Genomic DNA, 21721 nt, shown 5'->3' with positions numbered 1-21721 from the left:
TGATAGGGAAGGCAAAAAACCTGCCTTGCTTTTTAAGGGTGCGAAGAACCTGCCTGTGTGGCACAGCAGCCTTACAAAAGCCTGGATTACACAATGCTTGTTCAAACATTACGTCTGCCGTCTGGACCGGATGTTTGAGTGCCAGAAGAAGCAAGTGGTATTAGTCGTAGACAAATGCGGGGCACACAGCGCCGTAAACAATCTACAAGCTATTCGTATTGAATTCTTGCCGCGGAATACAGGGAGTTTGCTCCAGCCGATGGACCAAGGGGTCATTAAAAACCTCAAGGTGCATTACCGGGCCTGTTTATTTGACCTCACACTCATGTGCTTTGACAACGGGAAGACATACTCCGTTAACCTGTCCTTGGCACTCGGCATACTAGATCTTGCAACTCTGAAGAGCCTGTGACCGAAAAGGCAAACGGCACCGCTGAAGACATTGACACAGGCGAGCAGCTGATTGCCGACTTGTGCAGCAGTGGGATGGACCTTCCTGCTGCTGTTACTTTTCACGAGTTTTCCGCGATTGACAACAACATAGATAAAGAAATAATGTACAGCGCAAAGGACAATGACTACGAGAGACGACATACACAGCGCTATGTGTTATGTATGTGCGTTAGTGCCCCCTCTATCGCGCTGACCCCTAGTGAAGTCGTGTATCTAAACAGATAGAAATCGTAATGTTCGTTATTTTTTTTTTCATGTGACCATGTTCTTAGTACAGTGACTTGCTGTTAGAACATCCCTTGTGACTGCCTCATTTTCTGCACGTGCCCCCCTTGTATATATACACACGATGTGGCAACGCAATAAAATGTTGTAAGTCAGCGCTGTGTATGTCGTCTCTCGCAGTCCTTGTTCTTCGCGCTGTACGTTATTTTTTATCATGAATTACCAACTAGCCCAAGCAACCACCCTAGTTAACAACATAGAGTTGTGCGTGGAGCTTATGGACGACGAGATCGTGCGCCAGGTGACCGCACCGCTGCAAAGCGACTCTGACTTCGACGACGAAACCTCTGGCCACCCGCAACCATCAGGGCAAGACAATATCATTGCTCTGATATTGTTGTCTACTGTGTATGACGAGAACATGAGGTTTGCACAGATGCAAGCAGATGTCGTTACAAAGTGGAGGAATTTAAAACAAGGGACCATCCGTGACTTTCTCAGTCCAGTTTAGCTGGAGTAGAGTTCGGCTTCGCGACTCATGGATTTCTCGGACTGTTCTTTCATTCAGACTATTTCTCGGTCCACTCCAGGTCCGGAAAATTGGTCGACTGCTGTATTGTGTACGTCATCATTTCATAATGCAACACCTGGTGGCAAAGTTCACACTGAGGTTGCCACACCTGCGCAAGATGGCCGGCTCCAACGGTTGTCCATCTATGTCCGGGTCTTCAACCACGCCCAGTGGCACCCCATCCAGGTCTGGGTCAGCCACAGGGATCCCCACCAGAGGCAGGCCGTCCAGGTCGACGTCTGTTGACAGTGGCACACCATCAACGTCATCAATAATGTCATCCTTGGCCAGTGGAGGAGGTGACGCCTCGCCCTCTGTTGACTGGTCCTCACTGCTTGGCACCAGGCTCACAGGTTTCTGCTCGAGGGAGAAGAGACAAATTGCTTGGGCCCTGATAGAGCGATTTCACCATACGCAGAGGGCATACACAGCGGCCTTGCCGGCGCCATGACGACAGTAGTCCTCATTGCTTTCCTGCCATAGATGGGCTCAAGGCAACACAAGGCAGAATGACAAAGACAATGCCTCAAACCCATCCCTATTGTAGATTCTTTTTATTCTCGCTTCCCATCCCTATTGTAGATTCTTTTTATTCTCGCTTCCCTGCCTTCTGATCTCTACAGTTAAGGGTTTGTCATAGTACAAACAACTCAACTTTTACCATACTCGCCCTTCAGCTTGTTAAGCACAACAATTACCAACATGAGGTGATGTGGTGAAAGTTGTGAAATCGGTCAATTGAAGATTGACAGGAGAAACTGATAAGCAGGCAAGCTGGTGTATGCAGGGACTAGAAACCCACTTGTGGCACGTATTGTTATGTATTTGCATTCTTTCTTGTGCAGGCATAAAAAGAAAGACTCGAACAGTCTTCTTGCCAACATTATGCAGCCTGCCTTATTTCAAGACAGCCAATGAATATATCATACAGGAAGTACAACCCCCGCATCATCTAATAAATTGGTGTTAGGACATTTGAGGCATCAAGAATGAAAAAGGAGGTTGGAGTGGTGTGCAGACATGTTGACAGAAGAAAAGAAGAGGACAGGACATGCAGATGGACGAGCACATGTCCACCTCCTTTCGTCTGTTCTGTGTCGCTTCATTTTATTGCCGGCCGACTTTTTTAAATGCCTGAATTTTTAGACATCCTTGATTATTTGCACTTCTCAGCTTTCAGAACGCTGTACATTTGCCAACTCTGCACCAAACTGGAGCTTTCACTGTTGGATGCGGACTAAGCTGCATCAATTAGGCATTGCGAATTTGCTGCAGAGGGAGGAGGAGGCAGGCTGCAAGCGGTTCTAGAAAGCCTGCTATCAGCACATTCATACCACTAGACCTCTGCAGTGATTAGGCACGATATCACATGCATGGGCGAATAACCTGGTGGCTGTATAAGGCGGCTGTATCGATTTTTTTTTGCTAAGAGGGACCCTGCTCATCAAAAATTATTTGTTACTTCTGGGTGGATTTGGATGCAACTTGCTGAATTTATGTATTTTAATATGATAATTTAAGATATAAATTCAGTTTTCTGGCAGAGTAAATAATGTTCTAGAAGTTAAAAAAATTCAGTTTTTTTCACAACTTGCTTGGAGGTGAGCTATTTACTAAACTATGCATGGTGCAATAAAGATTGACATACAAAAATGATGTGGAACCAACAAAGAGTGCAAAACAGCAAGAATAGCTTTCTAAGCCAGTTTTATATCAACTGAGAGCATGGCATACATTTAAAATAGGTGCCCATAGTAGTAGCCAGGACAATTTACTACTTTTTGAAAATTTCTGTAATACTTAGTGATTGCACTCCCTAATTGTCTCCCTTTCCGATAAAAAAAAAAAAAGTGTGTGTGTGTGTATACATATACCGTATTTACTTGCATAATGATCACACTTTTTTGTCAGCAAAATTGACATAAAATCAGGGGTGCGATCATTACGTGGGCTAAACTTCCCGCGAGAAGAAAAAAAAAAACATTTTTTCCGTCCCGCTTTTGCTGCGGGACACCAAAACAAGAATGGCGGCTGGCGGAGCAAGTCGAACGCGCCGAATGCCATTTTTTTTTCTTCTAGTGAGTACATTACGTGCATTGAAACAATTTTTTCTGTATCAGTAATGAATAATATCGTTAATATCGGCAAGTTTGCGGCAATAACGTAGCCATGTCCACTTTGAGGGGACAGAAACAAATGGGCGCGCATAGCTGCCAGTGACATAGAAACACATGGCTGGCATGCTGCGGTAACTGCGGCGTCTGTCTTCACTACTGTCCTAATACGGTACATTTCCGCTAAGGGTGGGTGGATATCTTAGCTGTGTTACAAGCGTCGGCGTATGAATAGGGTACACATTTAACGTATCAGTGTAAACGCGGCTACTACCGTTGCCGCTCGCGATTTGTTGCGTGCCCACGAGTGCAGATGAGAAGAATCAAAAGGCGCCTTTTTTGTTGTTGTTGACCGCAACCATTATAAAGCCTACACATAATAAAGGCAAGTTTGGTTGCAGCTTTTTTTTAGTTATGGAAGTGCGGAAAGTGATGAAAGTAATGAAACGAGGCATCTACTTAAGAATGTTTGGTGTGTGCAGACCGCTTGGTTTGTCTTGAAGAGTCGTTCGCGTAGCATTCGACAGATGGTAAGCGCAATCAATATTAGCTAGACTTGGCACACAACATATCGCTGCGGCAAGTTCGGTGTGTGATCATTACACGGGAAATTAAAAAAAAAAAAAAATCAAAATTTGACGATAAAATTCAGGGGTGCGATCACTCCGTGAGTGCGATCATTATGCGAGCGAATACGGTATATATTGCGATAGGACAAGTAGAACCAGATATATCATCGCTCCAGAATTGTGACACCATCAAAAATGATGTTTTGTGAAAATGAGAAAAATATATCACAGCATGTTCATTGTCATTGTGCCAAAGGCCAAATCAACCAACAGGGATTCAATCAAGCAAATATAAATGCTGTACACCAACCTGGAACAAAGGAATGCGAAAAGATATATCAGCCAATTTCTGGCTCAGAAGAGCAGGGTCCCTTTAAGTGAAAGGAACCGTGAAAGCTTTTATGCAGGAAGACAGGCTTCAAACTGTACTCGCGTAACACAGCCTCAAATGACAGTGATGGTGGCCTTCACTATTGCAACATTTCAAATAGATCTTACTTAAATGAAGCACAACAGGGCAAAATTAGGCAAACTTTCCATACATTGTTCCACTGTAGAAGGCAATGAAATTAATTTTATTGATTGAACTTGTTTTTTTTGGAGCGCCAGATTATTTAGACATTTTGACGGCCCACCGGGAGATCAAACAGTTGGTTGGCAACTGCACGCAATGTTTTACTAGCATCTGCTTTACTTTCATTTCTCTGCAGTGCAAGAAATGCAGGTTACATGTGCCCAAGGTTCAATGCCAATAAAATATCCACACCTAATATGGAATTTTATGTCTTCAAAGGAGAACCACCCTCCCTTTTCTACCCAAATAAATCGGCTTACTTACTGATGAAGGTACAAGACCCAAGAAGATGTTCTGCAGACGTATGAGGAAGTCATTTGGGTAGATTGCCCAATCCTCCCAGGCTCGGAAGCAGGACATCACACGTTGCTGAAGGTTAAAGAGCATGATCAAAACAAGAGCCAAAGCAGCTGAGAAATCTAACTCAGAGGGGTCACACAGCCTTTAAAAATGAAATTCACTATTTTTTTTCTTTTTGTACTACTGCGATGCAAATGATACAGCAGCATGGTATTACTATAGACGTATTAGGAGCAGCTAATACGTCTATAATAATAGTGCCCCCCCCCACTCCCCCCTTACACACACACAATGGACACTTCAATTAAAGATCTGATAAATTAAGAACAAAAATGAAAAAAGTATTCCAGCTAGCACTGGTTTGCATAAACCTTAGGCATGCAAAAGAACTGGCAAACATACCAAGCGCTCTCACCAGGATATAGAAAAGTAGCCAACAATTCTAAACAAGCTATCAAAACCAGTTTCACTTGAATCACCATGCTAGACACAAGCAAGTGGCAACAGACCAGAGTACTTCAATTATACCTGTTCCAAAGCTATGCCTAAATCTTCGGGCATGTGCAGTACTTTTTGCTCAAAGTTAACTGACTGGCATGACACAATTTAGCAACAAGATCAAACTTGTCACTGTTAAAAATCAAACTTGTCACTGCTAAAAAAGTGCTTGAAATGGCTGACCAGACTAAGGAAAGGTGCTGATTGCAAATTATACTTGTACTTAAAAGATTCCATATAATTAATTACTTGTAATCCATTAAATTCTTTTATAGTTTTGTAGTAGATCAATTACTCTTTTTAACTCAGTAATGCTGATTGTAATTCAATTACTTTTTTTCCATAACCAGTTACATTATTGACGAGACAAGCTGTCACAGGCAATGTAGCTTTGAGAACTTCAATTTGGCAGGAACTACAGTAGAATGCTCGTGGTTACGTCAGGCAGCACCTTTATGGACGCACATACAGTCGAACCCACTCATATTATTTAAGTGCCATGAAAATTCCATTGATGAAACTCATAATTGTTATAATAGGGGGACGGCAGAGCTGATGTGAGAAAACTATAATGATGAGGAGGCCAGTGCATCTCCCCACCACCTTCCTCCATCCGGCTGCTGATTGTGTCCCCTCGTTTAACTGCTTCCTGGGCGCTTCGATCGCGTGTAACAAGCTGCAGCTGTCGGCGTTAAGCAATGGCACTACTATAACAACTGCAAAGAGGGGTCAAGGGTGGCAAGCAATAAGCGAGCACCACTGAGGCATCACTTTGGTGGCCTGAAAAGGGGCCTTTTAAAATATGTGATAAGGTTGCCTCGACAACCTGTCAGCTTGAGAAATCCTGAAGAAAAGCTGAGGGAAGATCGCCACAAGCATCTCGCCATGTACTTCTCACTGGCTTGCACAAGAAAACCCTATGTCCGTCAGCCTTGCATGCTTTACGCGAAGCTTGTCGACATTCTTCTCCAAGGCATCCAGGTGCTCCATGTAGTGCAGCGGAAGGTTCCTCGTGAAAACGGAGCCCCAGAGGGACTGAATTATCTGCCGGGCCTCCTGTGAATACAACTTTGAGGCAGTCTGCCCTACCATGTCATCGCTGCCGTCATCGCTGTCTGATACAAGCACGTTCGCGATGATTACCTCATCAGTTAAAAGCACTTAGTTTCCAAATCTATAGCCATGCACTTTCTTTTTACCGGCAACGTCGTGCAGTGCCAATGATCAGTGGGCGGATCAGTGGGCAGATCAACCTTTTTCCGTTTCGGCGGTGAGTAAAACTAGGCTGAGAAACCAAGTGACCAGGATCAATTTCGACACAACCAACAAAGAGGAATGCAAGCGATTAAATTAAGCTGTTTGCAGAACTGTGCTGAATGAGGAGCCAGCAAGCAACATGCGAGCAGCGCAGTTGGTGCAGCCCATTCGTGTTTGGAAGGGTGGAAGGGCGACGGGAGACAGGCACGTGGAGAAGGCTGGAAAATGAGCGCGTGGTGGCTGCTGGAGCAGCGAGCCATTGTGCAGCGGCTTGAATTTGTAGTGGATTTCGCATTTTATTACCTTTGGGCGTGGGCACCCAGCAGCCAGACGTCAGAGTTATAACCGATAATGCGGCATCAGGGCACTGTAGTAAGCGGGTTATTTCACCATGGAAAACATACAAGATTTGACGGTGTAGCAGCTTCTCATTGTTATAGCCGATATATTGTTAACACCAGTATCGTTATAAATGGGTTCGACTGTATTCAGGCAGGCAAACTCAGGGGTTTCGTATTTGTCCCCTCATCTAGTAATGTTCCACCAGATATTGGCCGACGAATTAAACTGACGCTGGTATGTATCGATAGTGATAGCCAACTCAGACGTTAATGCCAGGAAAACGCATGTGGACAATTCTTTCGGCTTGTCGCTGGCCCTACTGGGAGTGCCTTCACTGAGCCCCACTAATAACTAAGTGCGGCACTTCACAGAAGTTCCAAACACGAGCATCGCAGCATTGAGTGGCGACAATAGTATGTGCATGGTGCTTGTACATTAAACACTGCCCTTATTGCTTCCAGTACGCACATTGGGCAAGTTTTCAGGGTCACTGTCTTCACAAAATAACAAGGGATAATAACGAATGTTTTGAAAAGTTATGGTTACTGAAGATAAAATAATGTGTGATGAGCATGAAGAGGACACATTGAAAGTGCGAGGCCAGCTGATTCTATTTACTGTCTCTGTGCTATCTTAACAAAACCTTTAATAAAAATTTCAAGAGAAGTAACGAAGAATCAATTGATTACCTATGAGTAATTCCTTAATTACTTTTGTGAAGCAGTATTTGGCAATTGCAATAGGTTAATTTTTTCAGTAACAGGCACAACTCTGCTGCAAACACTATTTAGTTAGGTTTTCTTACATCATGTGCTGTGATTTAGCATTGTTGTTGTGCTCAAGAAGTTGTGTTTTATAGTTCGTTTTGTTGTTCATAGGTGATGCAACAGTCAACAGACCTCTGCGCAATTTGTTTCCAGGTTTGGAACGTAGGGCATACAAAGCGTTTCGCAACTGGTATAATTAAAGAGCTTTAAGCACAGACCAAATATCATGTGACCAGCATGGTAATTCTACTACTGCTACTAGTACTACTACAGCAGCACCAGTGCTCACATGCTAGACATAGCCAACAGAGTGCCAGCCTCAGTACTGAGAGGTCATGGTTTCAAATGCCTGCTGTACCAATGGTGCAGATATCGTTTTCCTTAGTTACCTAAATGGTGACAAATGGTATTTGCAAGACAACGCTGTCTAGCTGGTTCATTAGAGCATTAAAAACTAATTACATTACTGAATGCAAACACAGAAAATACAATGAAAGGAAGCAGCACTTGCAGCCACCTAATTTCGTTTATCAGTCCATGTTCATTCCATGGAAGTCAGGTCTTACCATCCGAAATTTGGCGAGTTTGGGACACTGGAAACACAGAAGATTCCAGTGACACCATATGCCATTGCTTGCCAGACTTGATGCCAATGCCACTGTTACAAATGACAGATCGAAATATGTTTTTGTTTAACCCCTTCCATGCTTTTTATGAATACAACAATCGAACCCCGGCCCTCAGTCCCCAGCAGCCGCGAAGCAACTGACCACGGCGGCGGTCAGATCTGTGACGCTGCAGAGGGTGCTAAGAATACCTGGCTCCGGACAGGCCGCCATTGGAATCTGAACCTGGCAATGTTTAACGTTAGAACGCTATCTAGTGAGGCGAGTCTAGCAGTGTTATTGGAGGAATTAGAGGGTAGTAAATGGGATATAATAGGGCTCAGTGAGGTTAGGAGGACAAAAGAAGCATATACAGTGCTAAAAAGCGGGCATGTACTGTGTTACCGGGGCTTAGCGGAGAGACGAGAACTAGGAGTCGGATTCCTGATTAATAAGGAAATAGCTGGTAACATACAGGAATTCTATAGCATTAACGAGAGGGTGGCATGTCTTGTTGTGAAACTTAATAAGAGGTACAAAATGAAGGTTGTACAGGTCTACGCTCCTACATCTAGTCATGATGAACAGGAAGTCGAAAGCTTTTATGAAGACGTAGAATCGGCGATGGGTAAAGTCAAAACAAAATACACTATACTGATGGGCGACTTCAATGCCAGGGTAGGCAAGAAGCAGGCTGGAGACAAGTCAGTGGGGGAATATGGCATAGGCTCTAGGAATAGCAGAGGAGAATTATTAGTAGAGTTTGCAGAACAGAATAATATGCGGATAATGAATACCTTTTTCCGCAAGCGGGTTAGTCGAAAGTGGACGTGGAGGAGCCCGAATGGTGAGACTAGAAATGAAATCGACTTCATACTCTGCGCGAACCCTGGTATCATTCAAGATGTAGACGTGCTCGGCAAGGTACGCTGCAGTGACCACAGGATGGTAAGAACTTGAATTAGCCTAGACTTGAGGAGGGAACGAAAGAAACTGGTACACAAGAAGCCAATCAATGAGTTAGCGGTAAGAGGGAAACTAGAGGAATTCCGGATCAAACTACAGAACAGGTATTCGGCTTTAACTCAGGAAGAGGACCTTAGTGTTGAAGCAATGAACGACAATCTCATGGGCATCATTAAGGAGTGCGCAACAGAAGTCGGTGGTAACGCCGTTAGACAGGAAACCAGTAAGCTATCGCAGGAAACGAAAGATCTGATCAAGAAACGCCAATGTATGAAAGCCTCTAATCCTACAGCTAGGATAGAACTGGCAGAACTTTCTATGTTAATCAACAAGCGTAAGACAGCGGACATCAGGAACTATAATATGGATAGAATTGAACAGGCTCTCAGGAACGGAGGAAGCCTAAAAACAGTGAAGAAGAAACTAGGAATAGGCAAGAATCAGATGTGTGCGTTAAGAGACAAAGCCGGCAATATCGTTACTAATATGGATGAGATAGTTCAAGTGGCTGAGGAGTTCTATAGAGATTTATACAGTACCAGTGGCACCCACGACGATAGTGGAAGAGAGAATAGCCTAGAGGAATTCGAAATCCCACAGGTAACGCCAGAAGAAGTAAAGAAAGCCTTAGGAGCTATGCAAAGGGGGAAGGCAGCTGGGGAGGATCAGGTAACAGCAGATTTGTTGAAGGATGGTGGTCAGATTGTTCTAGAGAAACTGGCCACCCTGTATACGCAATGCCTCATAACCTCGAGCGTACCGGAATCTTGGAAGAACGCTAACATAATCCTAATCCATAAGAAAGGGGACGCCAAAGACTTGAAAAATTATAGACCGATCAGCTTACTGTCCGTTGCCTACAAAGTATTTACTAAGGTAATCGCAAATAGAATCAGGAACACCTTAGACTTCTGTCAACCAAAGGACCAGGCAGGATTCCGTAAAGGCTACTAAACAATAGACCATATTCACACTATCAATCAAGTGATAGAGAAATGTGCAGAATATAACCAACCCTTATATATAGCTTTCATTGATTACGAGAAAGCGTTTGATTCAGTCGAAACCTCAGCAGTCATGGAGGCATTACGGAATCAGGGTGTAGATGAGCCATATGTAAAAATACTGGAAGATAGCGGCTCCACAGCCACCGTAGTCCTCCACAAAGAAAGCAACAAAATCCCTATAAAGAAAGGCGTCAGACAGGGAGATACGATATCTCCAATGCTATTCACAGCATGTTTAAGGAGGTATTCAGAGGCCTGGAGTGGGAAGAATTGGGGATAAAAGTTGATGGAGAATACCTTAGCAACTTGCGATTCGCTGATGATATTGCCTTGCTTAGTAACTCAGGAGACCAATTGCAATGCATGCTCACTGACCTGGAGAGGCAAAGCAGAAGGGTGGGTCTGAAAATTAATCTGCAGAAAACTAAAGTATTGTTTAGCAGTCTCGGAAGAGAACAGCAGTTTACGATAGGTAGCGAAGCACTGGAAGTGGTAAGGGAATACATCTACTTAGAGCAGGTAGTGACCACGGATCCGGATCATGAGACTGAAATAACCAGAAGAATAAGAATGGGTTGGGGTGCGTTTGGCAGGCATTCTCAAATAATGAACAGCAGGTTGCCACTATCCCTCAAAAGGAAACTGTACAACAGCTGTGTGTTACCAGTACTCACATATGGGGCAGAAACCTGGAGGCTTACGAAAAGGGTTCTGCTGAAATTGAGGACGACGCAACGAGCTATGGAAAGAAGAATGATAGGTGTAACGTTAAGGGATAAGAAAAGAGCAGATGGGGTGAGGGAACAAACGCGGGTAAATTACATCTTAGTTGAAATCAAGAAAAAGAAATGGGCATGGGCTGGACATGTAATGAGGAGGGAAGATAACCGATGGTCATTAAGGGTTACGGACTGGATTCCAAGGGAAGGGAAGCGTAGTAGGGGGTGGCAGAAAGTTAGGTGGGCGGATGACATTAAGACGTTTGCAGGGACAACATGGCCACAATTAGTACATGACCGGGGTAGTTGGAGAAGTATGGGAGAGGCCTTTGCCCTGCAGTGGGCGTAACTAGGCTGATGATGATGATGATGATGCTTTTTACAAGCTGGGTTTGTCCATGCATTTGTTAAGAAGAGCCAAGAACGAGATCAGCTTGTCAACGGTACTTTTCTAGCAACGGCATGCACGAGACTAGTTTAGACTCAACGCTTAGTTGTGCTTTGGGTAGATAGCACACTGTCCGTGGGACCGCAAAAGCAGCAGCGAATTTATTATTTCTCAGAATTAGGGATAACAATGTGGCATGGAAGGGATTAATTCTGCCTTTCTTCTCATTTTGTTGTATTTTGTCTCCAAATATGTACTTATCTTTGCTCTGTTCTATGATCCCTCTTAATCAATGCTCTGCATATGAGCTTGTAAGGCATTCTAAATCAACAAAAGACTGCCCAGCCCGAGACTGTCAAGACAGTATTATTGTCACTGTCAGCTTTCTAGCAGTTCTTAGCTGGAACTTGCGTCACATCGCCTATGAGCCTTCCTGTTTAGTCATCGGTAAACTACGCAAGTTGCAACATATCATAAATGGGGCTCCTCACGCAAGACAAAAAACACCGATTTTCTTAGGCCCACTTCCGTTTCACTACCAGGCCAAATCAAGTCAAATTGTGGGGTTTAATGACTAAATGAGTGCGTTATTCATCCAAGTCAATTAGAAAATGGACCTCGCACAAAAAAATTTACAATTAAGTAGCTCGAGGACACCTGGGGCCCAGAATATGTCTCAAAACTTCTAAGTGAAAACACCATAGCAAGGGGGCTCAGGATTAATTTTGGTCAGCGGTGACACCAACAGTAGCAACGTCCCTCTAGGCAGCGCTTAGGGTACGGTGAATGCATCGAACACGTTATCTTCTATCGAAAACATCCGTTTCCGGCCTGCTACCAAGAAGGCGATAAAGCAAAAACGGCAGCTGAAAAATGAATCATTAAGTATTCCACCCAATTATAAAGCACGCCTCTTTTCTCCAAGAAAATTCGTCCGAAAATTGGTTGCGCCATGCAAACTGACACAAAACTAAAACTGCGCTCTTGACAGCTACTGTCAGAGACAGGCAAGATAGCATCATTGCCATTGCCATCACAACATGGCAAACATGTATGGTGACAGAACAAGCATTTGTGTCGCCTGACGACGATGCGTCACTTTCAGTCTGATTATGAAAGCATATTGATACGATAAGTTATTTTACATGTAAGCTAGCGTCAACAAGACACATCATGGGTTCTTGACGTTCCGGAGAAGTGCACGCATTGTTGGACAAACTAGCGAAATGGTTAGTCTAGGCGAGGGCCACCATCCTGTTTGCGATTGTTATGGAGTCCTTTGAACCATGATATAGTTCTTCACAGACAATGATAAATTGCCGTCCGAGAGTGATGATGATGGAGATTAAGTCATTAAATTTCTATTCTATGAAGGTAAAGTTCACTTGTTTCGTGCTCTTTTCGTTGCCAGATTGAGGCATGCAACAATTGTCTTGCTAAAATATAAAGCGCACATTCGACTTCTACTTTGTTTAGGAGCTTTAACGTAATTTTCACATTAGTTTTCTACTTCCACAAGAAATGCATGTGCGTTGGATTCGCGGACATGTTACAGTCATGGCAAAAGCTGCCCAATGATTCAGCAGCGTGTTTTCATGTTTCTTCTGCCTCTTGTTTAATTCGACCCGCCGAATAATTGAACCAATTTCGTCGATCCCATCAGGGTTGTATTACCGGAAGCCCGGCTGTACTACCAGGGGCCGCTTGTAATGAAGCATTCTGAAGGTGAGTAAATTTATTTGCAAGTAAAAGGTTTAGCTTTGCACAAGTGAAAATAAATTGCGACGCATCAAGTTGTCAGGGGAAAAAAGTTAGTTCTGTAGACGTTTATGTTTTTCACTTGACAGCCTACTGTTGGGCAACTTGCCGTCGTTTGCACAATGCACTCTGTCTGTGGGCAAATTCACACATTTGGTTAAAAATGCTTCAAGCAAGCAGTCCGAGGTCGCATACTTATACAAGTGGTCCCATCTTTACAAACCTTGAATTGTTCAGCTTTTAATCGTCCTTCAATGCTGTTAAATGCTTCGTGAATCTCTTTGAATATATCTGGGAGACAAACTTGAAACCTGGAACACACACAAAACAGGTCTTAATGCTCCACTCAAAACTTTCCTGGTGAGCTATAGACGAACACCATAAGTCAGTAAATGTGGTGTCGTAATGTAGAGGAATTGAACCCTAAAGCTGTGAACAAGAACATAGTTTAACCTCATTAAAATGAATATGTACCCAAGAAGAAGATACCTCCATTACCGTATTCTCCGGTCTATAAGCCGCACCCCCCTCAAAATGGCAGTTTCTCCAAGGGGTGGGGGGATGGGGGTGGGTGGAGAGTATAAATGTCATGCCTGTTCATTCAGCAAGCTATTAAAAAAATAATACAGTGATGTATCACTTCGCGAATGCGGGTCACGTGCAAGGTATTGGTGCCATTCCTTTAGAATTGGGATAGAAATGATATGGACACTCCAGATGCATTCCTACTGTCATGGTCGCTGCGATGTTCCGTATAAAGTCCAAGGGCGATAACATTATTCCCGCGCGCCGTATGCTGTATGTGCGAGTGAACGCGTGCGGCCTGTGAGCCGAATTGCGCACAAGGGAGGAAAGCGGAAGGGCAGCACAGGTGGGAGAGGGGGCAGCGGCTTGTACTCTGGTAGCAACTGCATAGTTCGCGCAGCGGCACCTGCCATCTCGAAAGCAATCTGCAGATGCGACGACTTCGGGGTCGGTCTGCCACCTCTTGCATAGCTTCTCCTTCCTTCCAAATGGCACTCAGCAACTCATTCATCTCCATAGCGCGCACACAACTCGTAGCAACTGCCAGAGGAGGTCAACCCAGCACGCTTCGTGCGGCCATGACATCTAATTCGATTTAGATGGCAGGTTTGTTTTTTCCGGGGGGGGAAAAAAACCTTTATATAAGTCGCACTGTTCTATAAGATGCACAGACAATAAATTCAGGAAAAGACCGCTACTTATACACCGGGCAATACGGTATATCCAATATTCGCTATAAGCATTTATTTGTTACATGTTGATATCGGCAAGAAACATTTCAAATTATTTCATTATACCGTCAATAATTCATTATATTCATGTCAGCCTTTATCAAGGTTCAATTGTATTTGCTAGTCAGTGTGCGATTGAGCATCTAGTCTGCAGCACGGCTTCAATGTGCACCGATCAACAGGACCCTAGTGAAGCTTTGCTACGCAGAGTATCCCATGCAGTTCTGAATAAGGAAACGAAAGGGGGGAAAACATAGGAAAATAGTTAAGGTGAGACCGCCAGGCTTCCCTACCTTCTGTCAATCAATCAATCTTTCTCTCTCTCCCCTTCTTTCAGACATTGCTTTTAAATTTCCAATGTATTCTACAAAAAATGTGTACACTTTCGGCAATTAGGTTCCCTGCTATATGGGCGCTACACCGTGTGCCTTCAGTTCCGATATTGTGCAGAATTTTTTCTTCTTACGAAATGAATACATTTTTCTAACACTCCAGTGGAAGTATTACGGCTTAAATACACACAAACAGCAGAACTTTGACTAGTACCTCTCTGGTGGCTATGGCTGCAGAGAAGGAAATCAAACCATTTATGCACGTACCCTTTTCTGAAGAATGAGGCATTTGCCACTTTGACACTGCAGTTGTGCAGTACATCAGAGATAAGGTATAGCCTGGCCACCTGAAAACAAAGGATAGAAATAAAGAAAATGTTGGTAAAAAGACTGTCAAAGGAAGCAAATGTATGCATTATTTAATGGACTCAAATGCTTGCTAATTCAGAGACATGTTTGGCTGTGCACTAGTTAGTTTAGATTAGCCCCGCAGCGCGACAAGTACGAAGAGTTGCAAATACACTATAAATGTGATGGTAGCGTCCAGCGAAAACCTAGTGGGTAAGTACACATTACCACATTCATCACCTCAAAATAATTTGTGCTTATTTAGGCTCCCGCATGAACCATGGTAACATTTCACGCTTTTTTTTTTTTCACGTTTGCATCACATGTAATGCCATATTGGTCTTAAGGACAAATTTTTAAGCCATGATAGCATGGTAGTTGTGGCAAGCACTCGTTTTCCTTTAACTAAGTGTGAGGCATACAATTTTAAAACCTTGTGGGAAGCCATTAGCTATTCGGATGACAAGCTCTGACTACTGCTCAGAAGCTAGAGTCAAACTCATTGAATGCATTGTGATAGATGATTAACCGCTGACTGGATATGAAATGGTCAGGAAAATGGAAAGCATTTGCAATTTGGGTAAACGTGCACATCATGACAATGCAACTGCAGCTATGTGAAGCAAGTGATGAGGGCTTGATATTCTGCAGACATTTTGTGAGTTCTGCCAAGAGCTTGCAAGCACTAACAATTTGCATGAGATGACGAGAACAGCAATACAAACAAGGGTCATGAAGTTCTTCATGAGATAAAGGTAAGGTAACTATGTAACTATGTGTTCACCAAACGTGTACAGTTTCGCAGAGGTCTGCCACCTTCCGCACAAAATGAGCCAGGGTTGTGAGGGAAAGCAACAAGTCACGTTTGCAGTAGTAAAGTTTGTCGGGACACCAACGATTGTGGCTGACCTGTGCTACCTTTATGGTCTACTTGCTTTATCTGGCACACACGAGGGCCCCCTAATTGTAGGGGAGTGCTAATAGTGATTTTTGATGCCAAACTGATTATAAATCAAACAGTGCCAGAAGCAAACTGAATCAAATATTTATTGAATAGTATTCAAATAATGAATAGCCAATATCACAATTAATATAAAACAATTTTCACATCACAGTATTCTTAAAATTACCAAGTTTCTGCCCCTACATGGTACATTATGAAGCTATGTTTATTAAAAGCACAAATGGAACATTAAAAGCAAACAATTAGTACCTTCACATGCACAGAGTCTGAATGATCACTGTACAGCCTGTAAAATATGGATACCTTCGTAACGTAGCCTGCTCCACTATAGAAGTTCTCATGTTCTGTGTCTATATTATGCCTGTGGGGGTGAAAACTTACTGTACTTTTGCTCCAACTGTGTGTTTATTTGAGTGCAACTGGCATTCTGAAATATTCAAAAAATATTCGCATTTATGAAGAGTGACTATTCGATTCAAAGACCAAATTGAATAGGACACGATTTGGTTCCTTATTAAAAAGTTTCCAATATTCTCACACCTCTACTTAAGGGGGGACGCGGGTCTTGAAATCGGGAAAAATGGTCAAAAATGGCAATTTTCAAAAATTGCGTTTTTGAAGTCTTTAATGTCCCAACTATGCCTCTACAAAATATTATGGCTCAATTCCTACTCGAAGTATAAAAATAACGGCAATTTAGAAACGTCGGTGAGCCGAAATTGAACGCCAAGCGCGAAGGTTTCCCTCATTTTCAAGCTGCCGTAGCTCCGCGCGACGCAAACCGATCGGCGCCATCTTGGTCTCGTTTGAAAGCTGGTTTCCCGCTCTCCATTCTGGCGCCCTCCGGCACGCTGAAGACCCTCGTGCAGCGGAACGATCAGTACCCTTTCTCAAGCGGGAAATCGTCGCGAGACAGCCGCTGATTGGGTGAAACGGGCGCCTCCTCGAGGCGCAGCCCTCTGATTGGCCGTGACGCCTGCCGCGGCCCCGCGGCCCCGCGGCCGCGTTGTTCGACTCCTTCACGTCGTCTGCTTTCGCCTGCACGCACGTCATTTTTCGCGCTCCTCTTCGTTTCCTAGTATTTTTCGTTCTGCCTTTTTCTTTATCGTTCTTGTAGATATTCTGGCTATTCAGTCGCTTCTTTTAACCACGAATTTCTTGCTTTTGCGTGCCTGGTGTCTTTGTTCCGCGTGTCACAATGGCGCGAGACGCACGCTTGAAAGCAAGCACGCGAAAAGCAGTCAGCAAAAAGAGACACGCGTAAAATAAGAAGAGCGCTACATCGTCGAGAACTACAGCTTCGGTGATTCCGCAAGATGCTGTGCCTTTGGTGGATGCGTCTGGACTGAGCTCGCCAACAACAGCTTCGCCGGAGGACGCGACTGAACAAACACCGTCGACGCTAGCTTCGCCGGTGGATGCGGCTGGACAGTGCCGATCGGTGTCAACTTCGGTGTTACCGCAAGTCTCTTCAGTGCCGGTGGATGCGCCTGGACTAAGCCCGTCGAAAATTTCAACTTTTGAGACGCTGCAAGTCGCTTCGGATTCCGTGTCGTCGGAAGCGGCCGAGCCGGCTGACCGAAGCCTAACGTCGACTTCGGCGTTTCCGCACGCCGCTTCGGTGCCGACGGACGCGGCTGAACCGAGCTCGCGGGCTCAACGCTTCGACACGGTGTTTTTCACGGAGGCGAAGTGCGCGGGGCGCTAAAAATACGCAGACAACATTAAGACTTCATTGGCAAAGAAGTCCGCGACTTCCCGCAAGTTCGAGCTAATGAACGTCGGCACAGGAAGTGAAGACGACGATCGCGGCACAGAGTACATCATCGTTGATCTCTCTGTGCTAAAGAAGCTGTTTGCGTCCTCAAGCTGCAGCAAGTGTGGTATGGCCACTCTCCAACTCGCAAAGTGCAGTGAGAGAGAGCAGTGAGAGAACCAGCAGAGCTGTTGCAGCACAGCTTGGTTACAGTCCTGGGAGCTGCCTCATTCGTAGGAGCCTTGAAAAAGATAAACAGAGGCTGTGCAGGTCTGATAAAAGTCACACCAATGCTGAAAAGGTGAAGAACAGGATGGCCAAGAAGCACAAGCCTGATAGAACCCAGGACTACTGCCCAGGACTTTTGTGAATGTGTGGCAGATTCATAGAAAATAGCAAGTGACTTTCTGAGCTTTTTTTTGTCAAGTGCCAATGCAATACAGAGGTTTTCAATCTTTACATGAACAGATTTCTGTGAGTTTGGTGTTATTGTGTTCAGTAATGACTGGGCTGCATGCTAAAGCATTAAATTTTTCCATGTGATGGGTAAACAAAAGTGGCAGAGTAAGCAAAACTTTGAATGCAATTTTCTCAGCTTTGCTTTTTCGATCAAATGCCTTTGCCTTACAGAACTTTTCATAATGTTTGCATCAACTGATTTTATTGAATTAGGTATCATTTTTTTCAGTAAAACCTCAGCTACATCCTAAAGCTTTCCATTTTTCATTAAACCCAATAGACTAGCAATTAAGTCAGATGTAAGCTAATTACTCCCGCATTGTTTTTTTCTTCCTACTTTGTTATTCATTCATGACCTATATGATGACTTTTTGAAAATTTCTTTAGCTTTAGGATGTGCAGTGGGCCCTTGCAAATGACAGCTATTCTTTAAAACTAGTTTGTTTAATTAGGAAATTATCATAATGGCCCGTAAGAAAAGACCTATGTGGGATAAATTATTTTGCAATATCTTCATTTCTAGATGAGATATATAAAATCTGAATATATATTTGGGATCAGCATTCAAAGATATATCTGCATGCCAATTTTCAGAAAGATATGTTAAGAAATAAAAAAAAAAGTTTTCAAGACCCTCATCCCCCCTTAATTACAATCTTAACATGTATGAGTTATAGTTCCTATTCCCTCTGAATGGACAGAAATATCCTGTTGTGCATACTGAGGTGCTGGACATTGGTCTGGACGTTGGTCATCAAAGAAAGCGTGAAACTGATGACAAAGTGGCGCAGTTAGTGCCAACTTTGCTTCTCTGTGCCCTAGTGGTGGCCTCTCTGTGCCGTGCGATTAGTTTTTGAACCGTATGACAGTGTTTAGCGAATGACGGTGCTGCCCCCCGTAGGTGTGGCCCACAGAATTTCACCTTTTTGTGCAAAGGTGTTTCCAGGATGGACAGCGATTGGGTGATGCAGTCTACAATCTCCTCAGCCGCATCAGCATGTTCAATGCAGTAGACCATGGCTTCCATGATGCGAGGACGCTCTGGGGTAAGGTTACGCAGCATGTCTTCAAGTTTGTCTCGTTGGCTGTAAGGAAAAAAATTGAGCATGCCATGAGCATGTTGTTGCCCTCCTACAATGAATCCACATTCTTCAGATGACCTCAGATACATTTCCGAATGCCTAAGGTTTGTCACCGATTCTTTCCTTGGCTTTGAGTTCTTTCAATGGAATTCTTTCATGACAAGAGGCTCTTCTAGAAGAACTTATAGATACTTTGTCTTTGATATATTATCCCTGTGTCTTTATTTCTAAGTTTGAGATAACAATTTGCATGCAGGAATTGTGAAAGATGATGGTGAAAGAAGACAAAATAATTTGCAGTTCGCTATGCTAGAACACTTTACCGCTTAGGCATCTGCTGAGAAGTCCTACATGAAAGAGTACATTGTTGTACTGCCATACATTATTGCATGCGGCTAGACCAAGCCAATGTCAAAGCGTGCTATGCCTTTTCATGGGCCTGTCTGCACACAAATGGTTACTCATGCCATACGTGGTTTGTCTTCTTCTTAGCTTTGTGATGACAGATCTCCCAAATGAATGTCAGAAAGTTTCTTAGGAAGTGTGTATAGCCTGCCGTTAGTCTTTATTGAATGTTATTTGGCATCAGGTAACCAACCACCTACTGATTTCTGTGTCCCATGTGACAAGCAACTTCTAGCAGCAAGTGTATAGCCAATTTTGGGCATATTCTCTTGCTTTTCTCAGCAAATTCTATTACCGTGAGCAGCAGCAATGACTTAAATGCACCCTCAAGTTCGATTACCACAATCCCCTTGTACAGCAAAAGCCTGTTAATTCTAATTCCGCAGGGATGCTACGAAAATTTGACTTAATCAAAATTCTAACTAACGAAAGTCAGAGAAAAAAATTGCTCGGTTAAGGCACGATATAGTCCGACGTGGCGCGAACATGCGCGCACACACACTATGTCACATTGGCGTGAACAACAATGTCTATACTTCGAATCAGTGGGGCAGCCAACGTAACCGGACGCAGAATACGCGGTCCAATGTGCCTGACGTCGAGATAGCTCTTGCTCCATTAGCGCATTTGTCGCGCTGACTGGCACAGAGAAAAAAAAAAATTTTTTTTAAAATTCACAGTTTTGCCCAAAAAAGCAAACAATTGATTGCGATAGCAAATTAGTAGATGGCTATACGAAGTAAGGATAGTAGTTTTATAAGCCGTATAAACTTGTAAACATTAGCTTACTAACTAAATTAACGAGCATGGTGTCAAGCGCACATAGGTAAGCATGAACGCATCTCGCTTGATGGCTGTGGAAACTCGCTAAAAAACACGAGTGAGAAAACGCAGCAGTAGCAGCACGCGAATTGATCTACGCACAGCTCTCGCTTCAATGCGAACGAAACGTAGAATGGACATCACTTATAAAGGTACCAGCACTACGCACACTCCGCAAACATCGCAGATCACTGAAGATGAGGCACACACGGGCACACACTTTGGCCGTGCCATAAGCAGCAGCCGCAGGAGAAGAGCGCCTCCCCCTCCCCCACCTCACCCCCAAGCTTAGCGCGCGACAGGAGAGGGTGCGCTCTGCCCCGACTTCCTCGCTTGTGCACGCGAGATTGAGTTGTGTGCGCCGGCTCACCCTTGCACGGTTTCGCTTGTACACAAAGAACACGGTGCGCGGCGACGGTGTTATCGTCTTTGACGCTGGTGGAAAAAGCAAAGCAGCGCGGCCCGCGTGGCATCGCCAGCGTCGCCCACGTGTTCTCGTGCACTAGCACTCTCCCAATCCACGATGGCACGGGGTTCAAGTTATCGGTGGTGGGGCGGATTTCCGTGTGAATTAGCGAGATGTCTTACATATTGCTTTCACTACATTGTTAGACGAACCGCGGCGGTTACTTTGAATTATCCGAAATTTCAAATTAACAAGTTCTGAATTAACTAGCTTTTACTGTACAGTCAAACCTCGATATATCAAACATGGATGTATCGAATTATTGCGTATATCAAACGCTTCCTATATAACTTGGAAAAAAGCATGCATTATTAATTCTTTATTTCGAACGGGGTTGGACGTAAAATAGACATATGGAACTCTGCCACCCCAGACCACATGTGCTCCGTTGACAAGCGGTGAGCTTTCCCACAACACCCTCGAAGATAGCGGTGGCACGGTGGGCGTTCCCGACTGCTGCGATTGCGCTGAGGGGGACATTTGAATCTAGCAGCGTATGCACGCAGCGGCTTGGCTAGTTCGACAACGTCAACGACACATTGCATTTGTCGCACTGACTCCTCGGTGCCACACTCTGCGCCTGCCGTGCCTCGTGAGGACTGGCGTTTTACATTCACAAAGACGGGCAACAGTGCGCGCTCACTGGGCTCACTCATAGGCGCCTTGGCAGACATTATTCAATACTTTGTTATTGACAGTGTTTCAAAATGCTTGTGTC

General features: G+C 44.1%; 1 protein-coding gene across 1 annotated transcript in view; it reads right to left on the bottom strand.

Moving 5' to 3' along the window:
- The window catches only part of LOC126541937 (U2 snRNP-associated SURP motif-containing protein), a 60967-nt gene that overhangs the window by 15110 nt on the left and 24136 nt on the right, over positions 1-21721 (bottom strand). Inside the window, exons 13-17 of the mRNA XM_055076697.1 lie at positions 19151-19313; positions 14969-15048; positions 13337-13424; positions 4771-4875; positions 1359-1606 (exon numbers count right to left, since the gene is read on the bottom strand). Coding sequence (XP_054932672.1) covers positions 1359-1606; positions 4771-4875; positions 13337-13424; positions 14969-15048; positions 19151-19313 — 684 coding nt within the window. The remainder of the gene's footprint in view (positions 1-1358; positions 1607-4770; positions 4876-13336; positions 13425-14968; positions 15049-19150; positions 19314-21721) is intronic.

Source organism: Dermacentor andersoni, chromosome 2 (assembly GCF_023375885.2).
Source record: "Dermacentor andersoni chromosome 2, qqDerAnde1_hic_scaffold, whole genome shotgun sequence".
Lineage (NCBI taxonomy): Eukaryota > Metazoa > Arthropoda > Arachnida > Ixodida > Ixodidae > Dermacentor > Dermacentor andersoni.
The sequence above is the reverse complement of the archived record's forward strand: the minus strand, read 5'-3'. Positions and strand labels throughout refer to the sequence as shown.